Source organism: Xiphophorus maculatus, chromosome 20 (genome assembly GCF_002775205.1).
Source record: "Xiphophorus maculatus strain JP 163 A chromosome 20, X_maculatus-5.0-male, whole genome shotgun sequence".
Lineage (NCBI taxonomy): Eukaryota > Metazoa > Chordata > Actinopteri > Cyprinodontiformes > Poeciliidae > Xiphophorus > Xiphophorus maculatus.
The window spans coordinates 13,992,912-14,015,152 of record NC_036462.1 but is presented as its reverse complement, the minus strand read 5'-3'; the positions used below and the strand labels follow the sequence as shown (position 1 = coordinate 14,015,152).

At 38.6% G+C, this 22,241-nt stretch overlaps 2 protein-coding genes across 3 annotated transcripts in view; one reads left to right on the top strand and one right to left on the bottom strand.

Moving 5' to 3' along the window:
* vgll4 (vestigial like family member 4) overlaps positions 1-5,258 on the top strand; it is a 35,274-nt gene extending 30,016 nt beyond the window's left edge. For both annotated transcript variants that reach the window (XM_023324893.1, XM_005796960.3), the window contains one exon: positions 223-5,258. In XM_023324893.1, coding sequence (XP_023180661.1) covers positions 223-479 — 257 coding nt within the window. In that variant the 3' untranslated portion in view covers positions 480-5,258. The remainder of the gene's footprint in view (positions 1-222) is intronic.
* Positions 5,259-7,363: 2,105 nt separating this feature from the next.
* The window catches only part of atg7 (autophagy related 7), a 70,622-nt gene continuing 55,744 nt past the window's right edge, over positions 7,364-22,241 (bottom strand). The window contains exon 19 of the mRNA XM_023353402.1: positions 7,364-7,638. Within this exon, the coding sequence (XP_023209170.1) occupies positions 7,606-7,638 (33 nt within the window). The 3' untranslated portion in view covers positions 7,364-7,605. The remainder of the gene's footprint in view (positions 7,639-22,241) is intronic.

Sequence of the window (22,241 nt, the reverse complement as noted above, 5' to 3'; positions counted from 1 at the left end):
CAATGATCTCATTGAGGTTAACGGGGAAATTTAAAACGGTCTTTTTGTGTATATAAAAAAAGCCCCGAAAAGTAAAGTAGATATTTCCAGTGACCTAAAATTACTTGTTCTTAAACTAATTTAAGGCAATAAATTGCCCACAGAAAATCATGAAGCGGAATATATGTGGGATGTTTCTCTTTTCATTATCAAATTGGTAACCGAGAACTACTTTTCTTCCAGCCAACACGGCCTGCGACCCTGTCATCGAGGAACATTTCCGTCGCAGCCTTGGGAAGAACTACAAGGAGCCCGAGCCCACCGCCACCAACTCTGTGTCCATCACTGGCTCTGTGGACGACCACTTCGCCAAGGCGCTGGGCGAGACCTGGCTGCAGATCAAAAACAAGGGGAGTCCCTCGTCGTCCGGCAGCAGCCCAAACTCCTCTCCCGACAGTCGCATGGTCAATCACAACCACTCCCCGTCTGTGGTCTCTTGAAGGCAGAGAGGATCCCCCCCCTTCCCATCCAATCATCTCAGCTCCAAGGTCCATGCCCCTGCCATTTTGGTCTGTCACCAGCTCCCAAGAGGGACTGCCTGCCTGCTGGTCTGCTAAAAACAGCCAAAACCCTCAAGCCTGCTCAGTCACTGTGGATCACTCAAGCAATAAAGACATGCTCACCTCCCTTCCATTATCTGGCACTGCCGGACAAAAATCAGTTCTGACTGAGGAAGATTCAAAAGCGGAACATGACTGGTGCATCAGCTTGCTCCTTCCAGTTTTTCATCATCCCTGCATTGTTGGCTTGGAGCTGAGCAAGTGTTTGTAGTTTTATGTACATAAGAAGAGGAAAGACTGTTTTAATTATTCACTTTCTTCTTTGTTTTTTTGTCTGTTTTGCTAACAATAGTTCTGTAAGCTGATTCTGTTCTGACATGCCTGGCCTTTTGAATGAAAAATGAGAAACACACCTTAGAACGCAATCACAGTCCACTTTACCATGCTACCAAAGAAACCTCAACCCCTGTTATTCAGTGCCCACCTTGAAAAGCACACACACACACACAGCCCCTCCCCTACACTTCACCTTTCTGCTGTACGGGAGCTCTGGTTGTTCGGCTGTTGTATATGACCTTAGATGATCGACTCAGTCTGATTTGCACTACTGCTTAAAAAGGTATGGGTGGCATGTCAGGGTTGTAATCTGACTCTGAACACACTGGGGCTTAAAAAGTGTATTTTGATGCAATCACATCTTATCTCACGTGTTGGAGCCCTGCATTGATTTCCTAATAACTCCCGTTTAAAGTATACCTGAGATTAGTTGACTTCAATATGTGTGTGCAAAGTCTTGCATGCATTGTCATTTGTACAAATGCAAACACACTCCAGTTAGGTTGGGCAGTAGAAGCATGTTTGGTCACCTGCCACAAAGTGCTTTAGATAGACCATGGGACTTTGTTTGGACAGATGTTAATTAAAAGCAGTAAAGGGAAGGTGTCTGTTGCTGTCTTGAAGCCAGGCTTCTGATCTGTGATCAGTCTCCAGCAGCACCTACCTGCAGAATGCCTGTCCACATCGTGAACTCTCTGAAGGCAGGATGGGGTTTTAACAGACTAAGTGTGGGAAAGTCCAGAAATGTATCAGCATCAAAGTGTCATCATAGAAACTACTCTGAGCTTCCCTCTAATCTAAGCACTTCTCAGGTGAATTTATGTTCCAGCGTATTTTACAACTTCATGATGTTGTCTAAGATTACATTTTAAAAGTGTGAAAACAAAGGATTGAAGAATAAGCAAGATGGAAATCAATGCCGGTAATTCTAATTTATGGAGGGAAAGTTAAACATTCAAATTACAAACTTTCTATTGCCCAGTTCAACTTTAAAAGTGCGTATTGAATATGAGATCCAGATATGGGGTGGAAGTAACATTGCCCCTTAGAACTACCCCCCTGACGCCCCTTAAGTTAAATTTGAATGACAATTTCTATCAAATGAACAAAACCAGAATTTGTTTTCTTTCAACATCCGACCTGAACGTTGGGCTCCACTGAACCGTCTACTTTGATGTGTTTCAAAGGCGTTAACTGCTGACACTGATTAGGGGATAGATGACGCTGCACGTCACTTTGTGGTTTCCGAAAAGAAAAGAGGTGGGGGGGAACACGGCCTGGTTTTCTGATTGGGGGGAGAAAGGATTATCATAATCTCTTCAAAGACATCTTTTGTTTATGTGACTCTTTCTAACACCGGTGTTAGAATTATACTTGGCTAACACCCTGCTATCTTTGTGCCCCCTCATACAGACTGTGGTTTAATAATTTCTAAGGTTTTAAAGGTAAATTAATGCTTTTACAGGTGCATGTATTTTTGTTTTATTTTTAAATAGCTGGTATCTATTAGGGTTTTTAGCATTTCAAGCTTAACTATTAACCTTTTTTTTTTTCATTGAGACGTTTGTTGTTACTTCTTTTGTTGTCAGTAACAGACATAGACACTATACACTCACTGCTGGGTCAGTTGTACTCCATGTTATTATTATACTTTTGTATTGTTTTTGTTTGTTTTCCATTAATATTAGTATGGTAACAAGCATCTATAGTGGGGCGGCCTCCGGACAGGCTCTGTTAGGTGATGACGGCTTCTTCTCTCAAAACCGTCTGGCACGACGACGTCTGACGTCATCGTGTTGGGCTGGCTCTGGGTTCTGCTGTTGGTTTGGGTTTTCATCAGATGTTGATCCATCGCTGGTACAGGATGCTACAAACTTCAGTGTGAGACACCAAGTCGATCCAAACTGTCAGGTTTTCATCAGAAGCATCTTAGCCTAACTTTAGTTACACCCACAGAGTCTACCTGAGTACTAGGTAGTCTCAAAGGCTTGAATACATTTGGTGATGTATTCTCTAAAAACGTATCGTCTTCATTTTATTGACAGTTAAATACATATTGGAATTGGAGAACTAAACAGATGGCAAACTAGCTTTTTAACTAACGGCTCTTTTAACCTCCCTCACCTGACATTTTATGCTTTGATTTGGTGTTTAGTGCTTTCTTTTCTCAAGAATGGCTTTGTTTCGCTCTTCAGCCTAAATACATTATATTTTGTAGTACAACCTGCCCCACGGTGGCATACATTCCTCCAGTTGGAAATTTTTACAGGCCTCATGCATCTTTAACAGCAGCCAGTGTTCCCTCCATGCAGCTTTCTTTTATCCAGCAGATTTGTTTCAGACAAAAGGAACAAACTTACTTGGGGTGCCATATCATTTTCAGCAACATTTAGAGCTTTTGTTTGAGAGACCTAGACTTGTAGTAGTGGTATGGAGAATCATTTCATGTCACTGAGCTTTGAGTTTATAGATGAGGTTTATTATTGTTTGCTGTTAAGCAGTCGGTAGAGAGTATGGTGATCCTACAAGGTTCCAAAGATGGAAGGTGTTCTCTGGACTGTCCACACATTCCATCATCAGCTGTCAAACCAGATGGGACGAAACAGAAATCCAGAAAGATTTCATGAAAGGAAAGCAGTTTTACAAGTTTTCTGTGACTAGTAAGGTGTGGCAGGCAGGATGGGGTGGCGAAGACTGAGCTGCAGGAGCTGTGCTTTTGTTAGCGCAAGCTGTGAGTCACAAGACATTCATTTGGCTCTTAAGAGTCTACGGTGCTGTAAAAATGTGAGTCCCCCTACAGATTTCTTTGTCAGATTTTTAATATCACATGAATATTACCAGGGAATTTATAAAAACAATCTTTGGATGATTTTATTTATGCTTAAGGTAAAACAAGAAGAAGCTAACCCTTCCCTTCTGTCAAACGGTAATCACTCTCAACCAGAGTGCAAAACACCTTGAATGGCAACAACTGATTGACTCATTTACAATGCTATAGAAATAACTTGATTATTTTTCTTTTAATTTGGCCACATTGATGACTCCATGCATGAATGGCCTAATAAGTCATACTAAATCTCAGTTGGATTGAAATCCAAACTTTGATTAGGCCACTTCTGAACGCTGGGCTCATTTTTAACTCTGATCTTTGACTGAGCCATCTCGGTACACTTTAAGTGATTGAGGATAGTAAAATTGAACATTTTACATTTACTCCTGTTTTGTTTATCTGATATTAGAATTGGTTTGTTCTAGAATATTTAACTGTGGCAGAAACGGAAGAAGTCTGTAAAGGGTTAAATAGTTTTACACAGCACTGTACTTTATTTAGAGTCTCACGGCAACGCCTCTCCATATAAATCGACTGTAGCGAGTGCCTTGCTAGAAAACATGAGGGAAAGAGGCTAGAAGTCCAGAGGATTTTAATTTCTATCATTTACTTATCATTTCACTACCACCCTGTAGGTAGGAGGCGAGAGCTATGCTTTGGCATGCACTCCCTACACACTGTAGGAAAATCACTTAAAATACTTTTTTTTATATTAGGTAACTATAAGACCATCATTACGCTGTGCGTAACGAATGTACAGAGAAAAAAAATCGTAGGTATTTTTTTGAGGAACAATTAATTTGTTAATGATATGTAGCTATTTAATTGTTTTTTTTCTGTCCTTATATTGTAATCATTGCATTTTCTTTTTTTGTGTGAAAAAAGTTGATCTTTTTTTTGTCAGTAGAGTTTTGTTTGTCTGGAGTGAAGGTTCAAGTGCAGGAACACAGTAAACGTATGAAACCACATTAGGCCACACAGATGTGTCATCGACAATCGCTGCTTCCACTCAGACCCGTTTGTCTACATTCATCAGAAATCTGAGACATTTGAACAAAAACTTAACTTGGAACTCATTTTTTTTTTCTCTTGCATTGACAGAACGATTACCATTAAAGTGCAAAAACAAAAGTTACTGGCAGGTACATCTAAATTGCATGCAAGTCTTGCTCTATGGATAGAGATTGAATCACATTTGAATCCTTTATTTTGATCCAGGGCATTTTTTCCCCGCAATGATTTTAGGGGTAAACTAGCTGTGAATCCACCACCACAGTTTCCACCTTTAGTAAATCTTTTATCAAGTTGTACATTCAGCTGACAAATCAAAGAGGAGTTGGTCTTCACTCTGATTGCTCCACATGTTCCATGTCTGATTTTTGAAGTGGAAGTAGCATGTACTTAGTGGTAGTAGTACTCTGAACTGTAAAATATAATGTATCAAAAATCAACAAATTCTGTGGCTCTGTGTCTCCTACTCAAAAGGTTTTGGCAGGCCACCTTTTTTGTACGTAAAGTAGCCTTGATGAACAATAAAGTGCTTTTAAACCACAGACTGCGTGTCTCTGTCCTGCAACTTTTTTTATGTGGTTGTGTGAAGAGTTGGAGACATTTCTGCAACTAAACACAGGGAATGTGTGGAAGGATGTCGAGTGCATATAGTTCCATTACACAGAAACCACACAGTCATCTAAAGCTCTTTGATGTTAAACTGCGAGGAAACTTTTTATTACACTTTTTAGGTTAAACACTACGGAGCCCTCTAGGGGACATGGGGAATTTTTTTTCTTTTGCGTTACCTCGCAAAACTTTTGCGTTACCTCGCAAAACTTTTGCGTTCCCTCGCAATACTTTTGCGTTCCCTCGCAAAACCTTTTGCGTTACCTCGCAAAACTTTTGCGTTACCTCGCAAAACTTTTGCGTTCCCTCGCAATACTGTACTGGTCAGTTATGCAGCATAATTGAACACTGCAAGCCTTTCCTACGGTGGGCGCCGTACTTTCTGCTTTAATATAAGGTTATGTGAGGTATTTCCATGAATTTTAGTATCTTTTTGTGAAATATCTGAAGTTTTATATATTTCTTTAGGATAGAAAGGCACCACAAACCTACGATATAAACAGAAACCTTCCTTAAGTAGGAAAGAAATAAAAATACATTATAATTTGGACTATTTCTGAGTTATTATCGCGGTTAATAAATCATCTGACAGTTTTAATTGTGTCTCTGTTGTTCTAGTCTGAATGGTTTAAAGAGCTGCTTTCAGTTCCGCTCCATCTTAGCCTTAACAGACATAAACATGCAGTAAAAAATAAATCGATTTTCAATCAGTGTTTTGCACCAAACAGTTTTTACTGTTAACAAGTTTTTATTATTAAACACACGACAAACTAATGATGGTAAAGGGCCGCACTGTCTCGGGGAATCGCATCTGTCCTTGTATCAATCAGCTCCAAACCATTTCTTTGTTCTGTCACAATTATCGATTTATTCCATTTTGATGATCAGGTTCCAAACTTTGCCAGGACTGACCGCCCCGCTCACCGCTTCCTAATACACACAAAGCCAGTATCCTTCCCATTCATACCTGGTGACGTCACTCCCACGTCGACACACCTAAGTGTCAAAGCCTCCTGCTCCTGTTATATCAATAATTACTTATTTCATTCATATGGCTCTTACAGAGCCTCAGTGAAAACTTGTTTATTATTATTAACTGTTTGGTGCAAAACACTGATTGAAAATCGATTCATTTTTTACTGTATGTTTATGTCTGTTAAGGCGAAGATGGAACTGAAAGCAGCTCTTTAAACCATTCAGACTAGAACAACAGAGACACAATCAAAACTGTCAGATGATTTATTACCTGCGATAATAACTCAGAAATAGTCCAAATTATAATGTATTTTTATTTCTTTCCTACTTACGGAAGGTTTCTGTTTATATCGTATGTTTGTGGTGCCTTTCTATCCTAAAGAAATATATAAAACTTCAGATATTTCACAAAAAGATACTAAAATTCATGGAAAAACCTCACATAACCTTATATTAAAGCAGAAAGTACGGCGCCCACCGTAAGAAAGGCTTGCAGTGTTCAATTATGCTGCATAACTGACCAGTACAGTATTGCGAGGGAACGCAAAAGTTTTTGCGAGGGAACGCAAAAGTTTTTGCGAGGGAACGCAAAAGTTTTGCGAGGTAACGCAAAAGTATTGCGAGGTAACGCAAAAGAAAAAAAATTCCCCATGTCCCCTAGAGGGCTCCGTAAAACACTAACAGAAGTGAATTGGCTAAGTAGAAACATTATTCATTCACAATTTCTGCTTTGCTTTTAAACACTGATCTCATCACTGAGCATTTTTTTTTTAGTCAACAAATAACCCATTACAATTTTACAGATCTTAAGACTCAAACAAGTTTGCAGACACAAGACAGTGCAAAGTAAAAATAAGGCAAACAAAAAACTTCCCGCCTGCACAGAAATGTGTGTGCAGGTTTCCTCCCAGGAATGATCTGAAAGCTGGTTTTCGTATCAGCTGCTCTGTATATGTTTGGGTCTCTAGAAAACAGAAGACGAGATGGACGGATTTGGCGAGTCCTCGGATGTGTTTTACCTGATGCTCCAAGCTGAATGAGCAAACAGATGTCAAAACCTTGCTGACAGAATCAACTAAACCTGTTTATTGTGGTGATCGTAATTTAGAGACAATTCAACACTTAATTTTTGCAAACATGGTTTTACACACCATAATAAGCTCAAGCTCTTTGTCCGCTTGTGAAGAATTAGTTTTACCATTATTACTCAAGTGTGACGATGGACCTTGTGTCTAATATACAGAGCTTGATGTTAGGTATTGTGAAGAATATTTTTGTAGTGAAATCCTCCCTCTGCTCCACCCTTCAGATGCTCTCATCGTCGCTCATGTCCCAAATCTGACGAGAACAAAAACACAAAAGAAGTCTTTCAGAGATAAAATGATTAACGAGGCAAAACAAAGCAGCATTCAAGAGACGTCAGAGAAACTTCCAGGAGACTTTTTTCTTTGAAAGCTCCTGCAGAAGCAAGTGTTTGGGCTTTAACATTTTCCTGCTAACACTTTAATGTTGCGTTTACATTCTGGACTCTTGACTTGGTATGCTCTGTCTTCACAAACATCCTGAGTAAATAAAGTTCAGGCTTCAGAAATACCGTTTGCATGTTTTTATCACCAACTGTATGAGAAACTGAAAGCTGCATTGCAATAATACAGAACAAATCCAGTGAATCATAATGCAAACTAAGGCAGAGCGAAAAGGGATTTTGGTAATGTACTACACAGGATTCAGATTTCTTCTAATTGTTAGAAATATTCAGAGCCTGGAGTGCTGCAGATTTGGAAAAGCTTTTCAAAAACATTAGTAAAAATTACTCCAAGTAGCTTTCTGACCAGGAAGTGACACAAGAACACAGAAGGACCGGCTTTTCAGCAATGTCGGTAAACAAAAGCGGCCTACTTATGGCAGCAGATTCCTCACATTCCCCCACTGTAAAGCGTAATTCACATACCTCCTCCAACACCGACTGGAATGCTACACAGACTGAGACACATCTCTGACACACATACGCTGCATTCCTCGACTTCACTGCTCAAAGAGCTGAGACATAGCGTCCCAGAAAACTAAGGAATCCCCTACCAAAAAAAAAAAAAAAACACCACTAATATGGAGAACATCAAACTACAGGCTGAAAGAAACCACTGAAAAAGTTTATTTTTATTTGACAATTTCTAGATATATGTCCCATTCTACAAAATACTGGCGCATCTTTAATATTTCAAATAAAAGATACTGTTTCAAACTTTGTTGGAAACAAAAAATTGTCCAAAAAACAAACAAAAAAAAAAGACCAAGTGCAGTATTTTCAGACCAATAACATCAACAAAAAGCAATTAAATAATTGCAATGCTAAAGAAATAATCCTAATAACTTTAAAGTTTATTAGTTTGTTCTCCATCAGTGCTTTTCATTGATCTAGTTCAGGTGATCCAATAACTAATATATCACTGAACAGAAATGTTTGCTTGTGTTGGATATCTACAGACGACTATCTTTTCTCCCCAAAAGGTTCAAATCTTTCTGTCCACCCACTCATGTATCTGTAGAGTTACCAGTTAATCTACCATGCAGTGTTAGGACTGTGTGAGGAAGTCGAAGTTCTACGTATATACAGGAAGAACATGCTAACTGCAGAAAACCCTGGGTCTGTTATAGAGGTGATGAGAGTCAATAAACTAAGAAATAAATAGTTCCTCAGTTGTGAGGTGCAACTTTTAGATTGGATGAATGCATCATGTGTAAAGACCACAACATCAGGCTGCGTAACTAAGCTGCTCAAGAGGATGGTTTCACAGAGACTGAGAGCTAACATAAAGAAAAACTGTTGTACTGAATAGATATGTTTCTTTCACTGTGAATCAATGTGGACATTTAGGAGAAACAAGTTAATTATTTCAATAAAATACATAAACGTTTTCCCTGAAATTGCACAAAAGCTGAGCTTGTGGTTATTTCAGTGATACAATACTGGACATTAATATATCTAGCCACACAGAAGCTTTCGGCAACCTCCTTCTTGATCGTGCTAAATCTGGGAACCTCATGGTGAGAGATTCTTGGAAGCTACAGAACCTGACTTGTATTTACAATTCTTTAAACTGTCATGAGTACGAAGTAGATGTGAAGCAGCAGAGGCTCAGAGGTGCACAAAGGTGTTTGGGTGTTGTTGCTAAGGTACACATAAGGTTTCTTTTTGCATTATTTGATTAAAGATGATCTCATTTTACTAAATCTTTAACTCTTAACCAGCCATGAGTTTTAGTGCAGGTTTTATGACTTTTATCTCAGACAGAAGAAAATGTGTAATGATTAACGCCGTTTGTTTGTTTGCTGGTTCTCACTTTAAATGAATATGAAAATAAAAATAATTAATGATTCTATTAATGAGATTAATGTCAAATTCCAATGGGAAAAGATTTTGATGATTTCCAATTATTCTTCCAAAACAATCTTGAGAAATGTTAAGTCTCTGAATTACTAAAAAGTAATTGTAACAGGCAGGACAAACAAAGGAATGCTAAACACAAACTGATAGCTGGAAAATTTCCACCAAGAATTGACGTAAAAAAAAAAAAGGTGCCTATTTGATTCTTACTAACAAGTCAACCTTGCAAAATCATCCAACATGAACTGGATTTCAACTTCAGCCAATCAGATTTCAGTTCCTCATTGTCCTGCGGTGTGTTTATGGTTTGGCTGCACTCAACCAAAGAGAAATTACATCGGGCTGAAAGGCATCAATGTCGAGGAGTTGCCCAACCTGTTCTGCCGCACTTCAACTTGTCTTGTTTACATGCTGCGTCTACAGTGTGTTTGTCAGAGTGAGTTTGAGGCCCAGGCCCAGGTCTCTGAGTGGAGAATCAGAGACTAATTCATATCAAAGCTGGACGCTCTGTATTTCTGCTCCACTGCAGCAGGGGAGCAACCATCAGAAGGACAGAAGCAAAGGCTGCTTTGAAAACCAGCAAGATTGGAGCCTCTCCCTGGATGGCTGCCATGCCAAACTGAGGTCTTGTGTGTGTGTTTGTGTGTGGGCGTGTGTGTGTGTGTGCAACCTTTTGTACAAAATGGAAAGAGGGTTGGAGTGAGTGGGAGTTTTGAATTAGAGAAGGTGGGTTGGGGAGGATTATGTAACATGAATAGCTTGAGCAAACTGAAGCCAACAACTTTACTCCAGCCTGTAAAGTACAACTGAATAGCTGGAATGTTTCTCAACCGTTTCCCTCCGTCGGTGCAACGCTTAACCAGATTTCTGCAAAGCCCGAATCAGCTTTGGCCAATTAGGAAGCTTGATGATTCTGCAAAGCTTAAAGTTTACAAGTAGTGCTAACCTGGATGGAAAATCAAATATTATTTTGTCACTAGGCATAAGTGTTTACTACGCTTCGTCCCCAGAGACAGAATCTTATTTCAAAACATACAATAGAAAGGGTTCTGGTGTCACAGCAGTGAAATCCTGTCTAAATACCAGCTGCAAAAGTCCAAGTTTCCATATCCATTAGCAAAAAAGATAAACACTATGCTACACAGAATCATGAATCTAATCTCTTCTAAAATTAGGAAAACTACATTTAAAATTGCATTGGACTCATTTCAAGTATTATAGTGTTTTCCAATAAACAGATTTGAGATGTTTTGGATCTCAGATCAGAATGTCTCTTCAATGCCACTCTTAAAGCAATTCCAGTTCTGAAGGACAGGACCAGAAAGGTTTGGGATAAACCAAAGTGTTGCTGGAGAGAGCGAGCAGTTTCTGGGGGTCTACCTTATATCAGGAACTAACCTGAGATTAGAAGAAGATGCATGAACTGATGGACAGTTGATGGATGGATGGATGGATAAACTCAAAGAACAAATGGACATGTGGATGGACTGACTAATAAATGGACAAACAGACAATTGGACGGATGGATGGACGAAAGTAAAATAGTTTTCAGAAATCTCTGACTGGTTCTCGGCTGTAAAAGCTGAACATCGAAAGCCTCTCACCTTCACACCTTCACTTATTGTGGGTTTAAAAACAAAAACTAAGGCACCAACAGCTGGATGTTCTGTAACGTGCAGCTCGTAATCTCTGTGGGAAAGTGTTAGGAATAAGCGGGGCTCCGGCTGACGTGATAATCCGGGCTAGTTGTTGAAACAGCGCTAAGATCTGATCAGATAGAGGAGGCTTTAGCTGGAAACACAGCCAAGCCTCAGCTGCTGCTGCTGCTGATTACTGCTCTCCCATAAACACAACAACAAGCCCCAGCATGAGGGGTTTCAGCAGCATTCACCACTCCACAGGTCTGAAGAAAAGCAGCACTTCGAACAAAGAAGTAAAGCCAGAACTTTTTGTTTTCTTTGCTTTGAATAACTTGTTCAAGAGGGGACCTTTGTAGGATCGCTGTGATTTCACTTCCACTGCCACTTTCAGGCAGATGACTCAGTACTGTGGGCCATTTGGGGAGCCGTTTTAAAACCCCGAGCCCTCACACAGGAGTACATCCTATGTGCGGGTGGCCCCAGTGGGACTCCAACCTCTAAAGCCATTCAGCTAGGCAGCACTACTCAACCACTGATAGACTGGGCTATTAAAAACACATCTGCTTTACATATTAGAACTGACACCAAAGAACAAAGCGCAAAGTCAAGCTTTCATCATGGAGACTGGCTCCATCTGATATGCAATTAGAAGACCACACAGAGTGATGTGGTTTAGGGCTGCTGGGCACAACAAGCACTAAGTGCTGCTAGTTTAAAAAAAAACAAAAAAAAAACATGTATGTTGGGAAAGCCAGTCAGTTTGAATTGATGTTTGTTGTCTAGTGATTGTGTTTGTGATTTTTTCAGACCTAAATTAAGCAGTTAGTATCTGTCATTATATGCAGAGGAGCTCCTGATGCAGCAGACGGAAATCCCTCCTTGGACTAAAACCAGGAATGTGGAGCTCTTATTTTTGTTTCCCACTTTGGTATTGTAATGGGGTTCTTGGTTTTTAATTTGCCCTTCTTTCTATTTGTGGATTCTGCCTACCATAAAAAGCATTCATGTGAAAAAGCACAATGAGTGATATTTCACGATTAGTCAATCTCTCTGGGTTTTAGTTGAGGACTCATGGTGTATTATTCCAATGAACTATTAGTGGAGCATTTGTCGTACAGATGAATGTGTTTCTCTGAGATTCAAACGTATAGGTTAGGGTTCCAAGTTGAATAAAAATCTACTCAAAATTGATTGAAAATACATCTCCCCAACACTGCCTTGACAGCTGTAGACATAGACATGCATTTGCTCTGCTGTTAGTTTGTATTTTATTAAGTCAGTAGCACACACACACACACACACACAGTGTCTTGCACGAGTAAATGCTCTGCAACCTTTTCAGATTACAATACAAACTTCAATGCATTTTAAGGGGCTTTTGTGATATAATAACAAAGTAGAACATAAACTGAATCATGTTTTACCGCAGTTACAGCAGCAAGCCTTTGGGGTAAGTCTCTACCAGCTTTGTACATCTTAGTTTAAAACTTCACAATCATGCATTTATGCAACTTATAAACATGGTGGTGGCTGTGCTATACTGTGAGGGTGTGCTTGTTCAGCTGAATACACATGCTAGCCCCAATTTTCCATATTTGTTTTTTAAAAGAATTTTAAAAATATTTAATTTTCCTTCCTCTTCTCTACAATAAAGTCTCAATAAAGTACACTGGTGATTGTAGTTGTAGCATGACACATCTATTACCACTTATCCCTCAAAATAACTTGATCAGAGAATTTGAAAACAAACTTCTCCCTATTTTACGAAAACCCTCTGATTAGCGAGCCTGAGGTATTTATGATGACTGATTGTCAGTAGTTTTGGTTTGTTCATTAACCACAGTAGGGGTTATCTACACCAAATATTTGTTCGATAATTAAAAAGAGAAACTGCTCAGAGTCTAAAACTGTTATTTCTATGACTGGCAGAATTAATAGTCATCAACAGAAAGCAGATCAAACACCACACAGGGGTGTCTGCTCAGGAAATTTTTGTTTCCTCCAACAAATGATTCAGATCTACAGTATGAGTGTGGAGTAAAGAGTTGAAGGGATGCTTCCCTTTTCATCTACCCCCTCCGAATCTCCTGAGGGCAGGTTTTATCTCTAGGAGGACAGAAGACCCCTAAAAGTGGCTTCAACAATCACAGCGAGAAGCAACAGTCAATAAAAGTAGCTCCTGTACACCTCACAATGGGTTAGTGGTTAGAAACCCTTACCAGCTGTCCACATTGGGGAAAAAAAAATCCCAGAAAAGACTTACGGAGGTTTCTTTTTTAGCTCCTCTCCTTTGCTTTCCTCTCTTTTGGGAAACCGCACTGCACTTGTCATGGAATTACCAAAAGACGCATTTAAAATTACCGTAACAACTGCAATAATAGCAAGTGTGTGTGCATGTTTATGGGCCTTTGTGGTGACCCTGTCCTGCTGAGCGAGAGATCAGGCCTCACTCCCACAATGACATCTCACATATATAAACATCATATACTGAAACAAACAAATGATCTGTGGCTTCTGGGTGCAGGATGTAAATAAATAATGCAGCTTTGGGTGTAGCCTCCATGAGGTGTCACTTTCCGGCTCAGAGGAGGGTTCTGTCCTGAAATGCCGGCGCTTTGAAGTCGACTCAGAGCTGGGATGAGGTTTAAAAATCACCTGAGGTGTTGCTGAAGGACAACTTTAGTTTAGTTTATCAGGAAGCACTCAAAGCAGCGAGAGAAGAGCAAAAGCATTTTTTACCATGTGTACATAATGATTACATTCTTGTTTCAGACTATAATGACAGTGCACGATGAAAAATTTTCTGAGACGTTTAATCTGAATTAATCTGTGAAAATTTCACTAAACATACTAATACATAAGGAGGAAAATGTTAAAGAACTGCTGTTGCCTATTTTTCTTTAATGTGCACTTCTCTGAACTAAAACTTTTTCAAAACGCATTTAAAGCTTGAAAACAAAATCAAAAGATTTTTTCTACACCAGATTCGATTTCCAATTTTAATTTACTTATTTTCTTTTCTAGAAAGGAAATTACAAATGATACTTTAAGTACCTTAAAATACTTTTAAAACATAAGCTGTGGGTTGTAAAACAGAGCAACAGGAAAAGGCTGCAAGAAATTTTGTTTAATTACGAAATGTTGTCATGATATCAACAGAATAAATGTTACCAGAAGTATGTCTTCAAACTACAAGAAAAAAATTGTTTAATCATAAAAAAAAACTTGAATAATATATTTTTTTGTTAGTTCTTGTGTTGGAGTTCTCATAAAACTACTACTTCATTTTCCAAATATTACAACTATTCTGGGAATATTAAGATTTTATTCTTACAGTATTTAAACTATTATATGATTTCATTTATTGTTATAACTGTATTCCCATAAAATTATGACTATATTTGTTAGGAAATTTTTTTTTCCTGATCTTCACATTTTGTAGTAGAGTTGAATTCAAAGCCTAAATACATATTAGCTGGCTGTGAACAACGCTCATCATATAAGACGGCAGGCATTGTGAGTGCTGACATCACTCTGAAGTACGGAAACCCAAGGAGTGCATTGGTGGAAAAAAATGTAATCCAGATTTCCCAAAAATTACATCTTCAAAAAACAAAAATTTAATTAACCGATAAAATCTACTTATCAGGCAGTCCAAGTTCAATCCTCCAAACATTTAATTTAGTAGCTAAAGTCGTTTGTGGCAGAGCGATTACAAAACATCACAACATTTGTACAAAGAACATCCATCAGGAGAAGGGTATATCAGAGTAAAACAGCATTTTATAGAAAAAAACAGTCATTCAGGGGAATAATGTGTCTGGAGAGAGAGACAGACAGAAACCTTTTCTTCCAGTGAAAATATCCAAGCCACAGTTTCAAAAGGCATGTTTTTGCCTTTCGAAAAATGAATAAAATGCTGGTAGTTCAGTTCGAGTTCAGTTTTGACCCAAAACTGTCAGCTGAAAGCTGAAAACGATTTCCTTTTAAGCATGAACAAACAAAAAGCAACAAACTTTTGAACTGACCCAACCATAGTCCAGAGCTAATTATGAGAGAAGATCTGTGGGTCACACGAAGAGGGCTGCAGACAACAGATGTTCTCATAATCTGACAGATTTGGAGAGAATTTCAAAGGCAGCAAAGGTTGGAGTCAGTGTTCAGTTTTCAGCTTTGTTGTCAAGCTGAAAAACTTCAAGGAGACTCATGTTTTGCTCTTCTGTGACTTTAGGGTCATAAGTGAACACAGTACCAGTGGAAGTAACTTGGAGAACCTTTGCAAGGCAGACTAGGGATGCTAATCGACTCCGAACTATGAAGGTTGAATGTTGACCCTAAATCAAAAAGTACATCAGCAGAATTTTAACTGTGTGTGCAAAAATTCAACCAGGTTATTGCAGCTTTACAGATCTAAATCACATAAAACCAATTAAAGGAAGATTATTTTTCTAAATGACTCATGATGGTCGCTTTTCTTTCCCCAATACAAAAGTCTAGATTTCTAACAGGGATGTGAAGACTTTTAAAAGCGACAATAAACCAGGGACCTAACACTAAGGTTAAAAAGTGTTTTAGCCTTCTGGTTTGCTTTTGAAGTACCATCTCTGGCGGCAAAAGTTAATTAGCTCAAATGTCAAAAAAAAAAAAAAGTCATAGATAGGTCATAACTGTGCTGTGTATTAAAATTTCAGCATAAAACATTTGAGAAGCTCAAGCAAACGGAATGATGCTCATTAAAGTCAAACAAGAAATGGAAATACAGGCTGAGAGGAATAAAACAGAGTCTGGAAGAACAACAATAGCTGCAGCTCTATTATTGGATTTAAATTATTCCATCCTGGCTTTGAAGATATGTTGGTCTCTTGCAAAACATGTAGAAAAAACATATTTAGTGGTTTGATTTCCCCAAATGAATCCTCAGTGTTAATCTGTACAAGAAGACAATGTGTCATGTTCCAGTAAAAAGAAAGATCAACTGGGATTAAGAGTGCTAAACCCTATTTAGCTTCAGGATCATCTTTCAGTACCACACCAAAATAATCCCACAAACAAGTGTCCAACAAATGAAGAGAGTAAACTGGCTGATGAAAGAATCTGAATTACCCATCATCAGCAGAGATGACCTCATACAATCTGGTACAAAGCCAAGAATTGCTGCAGTTCGTTACAATCCTGAATTCCTCAAACAACCCTGCACAGCAAGTCGGGCGTCTGCAGCAGGGTGGCTTCACCAGCTGAGAGACGCCTTAAAGTGAAGTGAAAAGGCCAAAGGAAACCTACATAATAATAAGCTACGACATGTGGCCCAAGGCTCTTTGCTTTTTCTTTCAAATAGGAAAAAGTTTCTTAAATATATTTGGAATTAGCAACATCCTTCCAAAGTATAGGATTTTATTTTATACTGCTTGAGAACAAAGTTTACTAGCATCAATCTACTATTTTTTATTATCTGTTAATTTAGATTTTTGTAGATCATCATTAAATGCTGCAATCAAGATTTTCCCTAAAATAATATGGATCAATATATTAAAGCATCTGCTATAGTGTTTCTAATATGTCATAGAATCAGTTTGTTCAATTATCAAGACCATGAATTAGCAATAACTGTTGAAATAATTTGAAATGCTTCATAGAAGGAACTCGGTACTTCATGCTTAAAGCTGATGATTTATGGTCCTTAGAATTGGAGACATTAGAACATTAGTTTGTTAATAATTACTCAAACCCCAAGTTTGAGTAATTATTATTAAATCATGCAAAGGTTTTAGTAGATTAGGCTTTAGACCGTGCTTTGAATGACGCGCTAGAGTTTAAGCAAATAAAACAACACGCTGCTCTCTTCTACTTTGTTTCTAGTTTGTGCCACAGAGTCAAGTTTGGTTGGTTTAACACAAAGGAGTTGGTTTAAGTGAATGCAAGAAAAAAATTACAACTGGAAGTTTTTGTGCAACTTTACACAAAAATCAAACAGGAATGTAAAACTCATGCTAGTTATATACTCTGCTGTTTTTGGATTTAATAAACCTAGATGTTTAAACCCAACAAGATTGATTTCTCTAATCTTTGTGTATGCATTACGTCTGCAGTCTTCAGTAGCTTTGATGATTTTTGATGGGTTTTTTTCTTTTGTATTTTGCTTTTTAAACTCTCTCTGCTGTCCTCATTGCAGCTTGAAGCTATCCAAAGTGAGTGAAAATCATAAAACAAAAGACTCCAAACCCACTAATGGCTTCTGTTTAATAAAAAAAAATGTCTCAGGGCAGATCGTACAAGTCCACACAAAACGCAGAGCTTGGTTTAATATTGCTTCACAGTAAAAAAGCTCATTTGATAAAGCAGTTCCAGATGCTTCGGCCCATGGGATGCGTTGCTGTAGGTGTGTCTGTTTTTGCATGTTGATGTGGTTCAGTAAACTGAGAACAGATCTCAGGATTGTTGATGGCTACAGTCTGGATGTCACACACTGCAGCTACCACCAACATGAATAGAGATGTGCAAGTATTGACGAAGTTTTGATTTTTTTTTTTATAAGCACAGTTTACTAAAACAGAAAAACTTTGTCCATATTTTAAAGCAATATGTTAGTTGATCATGTGGCCCTCTAACAAATTTCTTCTCCTTTTACTTTTGTGTCACATTTAAATGCATTAGATAATGCAAATGTTGATATTAGACAAAGATAATCCAAGTCAATAAAGCATGCAGTTTCGAATCTATGATTTTATTTATTAAAATAAAACCGCTATCCAAACCCACCTGGCCCTATGTGAAAAAAGAAACCTAATGATTGTGCCAAACCCTAGGAGCAACAACTGACATCAAGTGTTTGTAAAAACTAGAATTGAACCTTTTACCTCCATGAGGGAGTTTTGGTCTACTCTAATTCACAGAATTGTTGTAATGTAGCAACAGGGAGGGGTTGTTTAAACATGAACGCGCTGTATAAGGTCATACCACATCATCACAATCTCATTTAAACCCAAACTTTGACTATCTACCCAACAATATTCATTTTGACTTTTTTAAATGGGACCATGGAAGTTTGGATGGCTCTTCTATTTAATGGATGAAATTGTTATGTCTGATTATATCTGTCTGTTGATTTAATCAAGCACAGAACAATGAATCTTGACATGTCCAAACAATATGACACAATACTTCAAGGTCTGGATCATTTAAGCTATGCATAATGTAGGAGGCACATGCAATCACTACACAGCAAATTAAAACTACTATATGCCCCCCTTTGACTCTAAATTTAAAATAATAATTTGCCCAGTTCTATTTCCTGCAAGGATCCTTTTGTTCCCTCTGATGTTCTCATTGTTCCAGGCACACAGCTCTCGCGGGGGAACATGGTGTGTCATTTAGTGAGTACACGTCCTATTCACCGAAGCCTGGGACAGGAAGAGGAAAACAAGAAGGGTGGAGACAGGAAAAGGAGGAGAAGCTACAACTTAACCTCCACATCTCTCTTACACTGGGTCAAATTAAACAAAACCCGGAACCACATAATAGCCTCCCACCACACAGCAGTAAAGCATCAAACACTGACTTAATAATATACTTAAAAGATAAGCAGTCTATTGGATTTTTCTATAATAATCTAAACCTATATTGCAGTAAGAATTTAGGGAAAACTATTTGAAAAATCTTTTATTTTTTACTCCAGCAAAAAGAAGAACTCTGAACCTATAGTATCAGGGGTACGAAAAGTTAGGCTATTCTTTAATCGTTAATAAAGCAGAGAAATAAGCAAATACAAATAATTATGATAATTCCAGCTGACCTAAAACAAGAAGGCCAGACGACAATAGGCTGAGAGCAAAATGACAAAATTTTCATCATGCAACTGCGACAATGAGAACTGATTTTGGCACATCGACGCGACCTTGTAGATCACTTAAGGCTACTGCTGGTGGTGTAAAATCTGAGCATTATTTAAAATACACAGCCTAAGTATCTTTTCTGACCCTTTCCCTCACTTTATGACCACAGTGTTCCTATCTGCTATTTGCAGCAGGACAATGACTTTTGTAACAAATCTCAAATAATATCAAACTGGTTTTCTAAACATGATAATGGGATTGCTGTACTCCGATGACCTCCAGTCATCAGATCTCAATCCAATAGCACATTTGGGATGTGGTGGAACAGGAGACGTATCGTGGTTGTAAAACTGACAAATCATCATGTCTGCAGGGAAGAAAAGGTCTGAAGGAATGTTGCTGACACTCTTTTAAATCGGCACATCAAATAGCAGCTCTGAAGGTAAAGGGAGGTTCAACCTGACACTAGCAAGTCATACCTAACAAAGTAACCAAGAAGAGAATACTCTTAATAAAATGTCACTTCTTTACAGAGAAACAGTCTGACTAGTGATATACTAGGAGGAAATTGTATAACTAACTGTACACAATCCAACACTCCAGACATAGTGTGTCTGGATTGTCTGTGCTGTCTTGAAATACACATGCACTAAAACGTTATAGACCTGATTTTCTAAAGGCTTGTCCGTATAAAGACAGGTACAAAGCTGATCTACAAGCAACACACAAACAGGATTGTACAGGATTGCAGGCACAATAAATTTAGCGTGCTGGCCTTCATGAATATGCGAAACCTATGTTGATCATCAGAAAGCGCAAAATACCAGGAGGAGGATATGTATTGACTTTCTAAACCTGTACCAGATTGCTAAAGGGTGTTTTTGCTTCTATATATAACACTTCTGAAAAGTAGGTGGAAGTTGTCACGCAAACATGCGTGTGGTTGCTGTGGTGAGCAAGAGGCATGGATACAATGACAGCAGTCATTGTCAAATGTTTGGAACATTTAAAGAATACAAAATAAGAATAACAAGAGAGATTAGAAATATCCTTAACAATGCTGATTTTGAGCCGCAGGATTACAGAATAAATCCAGTGCATCATCACTTCATCAAAATGTTGTAATGTTTTGATGATCTGCAGGAGAGTGGCCACTTTGTTCCAATTTCCAACAAATTGTGCAGGCTGGAACTTTATTTTGATTGTTAAATGTTTTTACTGTTGTGTTCTGTCATTGTATACCAATTTAATTTAATTGTATTATTAAAATTATACCTCCAGCATGATGACTTTTTACTTAACTTTCCTTTTTATAGGTCTCCAACACTCTCCATGAAACAGCGCTACATGCAAAATCCTCAAATACAGCAGTCTGTACCACAGTTGCTCCTGTAATCGCTTGTGCAATCAATCTTTGTAAATCATGTACAACACATACATTGTTTTCTGGGTTTCTTACGCAATTTACCGCTCCTTCGTTGGAATCTTTGTAGGCCAGCTCTTATGTGATTTGACAAAGACAAGAAAACATTAACAGAACTTTTGCTAAACAGGTAGAGCTTCTTCATTGGAAAAATGGTTTACAACAGGTTTTGGCTACAAACTACTGTTCACAGCAGGAAACAAAAACAAAGAGCGCTAAAACAAGTTATCAGATGTGAAACCCATGACAGTGTAGAATCAGATAAATCATGTTTTTTTTGTTGTTGTTTTTTTTATTCCATGCTTTACTTTCCTATCAAGGCCTGCTACCCTCATGACCCAGCATGGAACCAGACAGACAGCAGAACCAGGCCATCGATAGGCTCACCTTTCTCTGCACTACTTTAAACAAGAGCCAATGCTGGAGGCGCTTTTCCATCCTTCACTCACTTTCTTTTCCCTGCCCAAAGGCCCCGTGCAAGTCCTGTCACATATATGCATCAGCACTCCCCAAACCTCAAGCATAGGCTTTGAAGTGTAAAGTCATTGGATTTCCCCTTCGCTTCCACTGCTGCCCAAACCTGTATGATTGGTCGCATGAAATTCACACTTCTTTCGCTTGCTTCTGAAGACAACATAAGGAAATTAACTCCCTTTGTAAAATGTGCATGTCTACACTTGCAGCTAATGATATATAAATGATTTAAGAGAATGTTTTGATGCTCACTTTGATGAACTGGGAGACCAGAAAGACAGGTAAATATTTGTGATAAATGACAGAAGAGGGAAGAATCCTGAAAAGAGGAAAAGGTTTGAGAGAAAAGTCAGAGAGAGTCTTGCTGGGAGTGAAAGTGGCCTGACACTGGTTGAGAAAGGACAAGCCTGGGTTCAGAGGAGCTCTGGTGGGAACAGCATCAGCGCTCAGGTCCCAGCTGAGGTCGTGTCCCCTGGCTGTGTTTTCATAAACTCCTGAGTCTTAGGGTAATCAAACAAAGTGCCGGCATTCTCAGGATTTGGCCCAGAAGGCAAACCTTGGAAACAAACCACATAATAGAAAAATGACAACCTGCAGGGGATGCAGAACCTCATCTGGCTTTTTTTTCCTCACCCATCTCTCAGTTTCTCAGATTTTGTTTTTTGTTACTTAAAAGTTGGTCAGGCTCCATTAGCCCCATCATCTCCCTTATCCCCTCCTTCTCATTCTCTCAAAGTTGTAAAGGCCAGCTACAACAACAAATTGAGTCTCTCTCGCCTGGGTGTGGTGGCCTGTGGAGATGCAGCTGGGTCCTGTTGTTTCTCCTGAGAGTTTGTCTTCCTATTCAGGACAACTTTTTCTGTGCCTTCTAATCTTTCCCCTAACTATTTGACAAGTTTTGTCTCAAACTTCCAAGTATTTCTTAGCCTTGTGGGAACAATGTTTATCTTCCCTTTCTCTGAACTGTTGAACTACAATTTTCTCACATCGGTGTGTGAATGTGTGTGCCATACATTTGACACTTCCTGAATTTTTAGATTTGTTCTTTTTCCTTTCCTATTTCGCGTCACCCAACAGTCCTCACCTCCCATTTCCCATCCCCCTCACCACTCTAAGACCTCTCCTGGTTTCCTCTGACACATATCCTGTATAGAGTAACTCTTATCAACACTTTTGTGAGTCATTCAAGC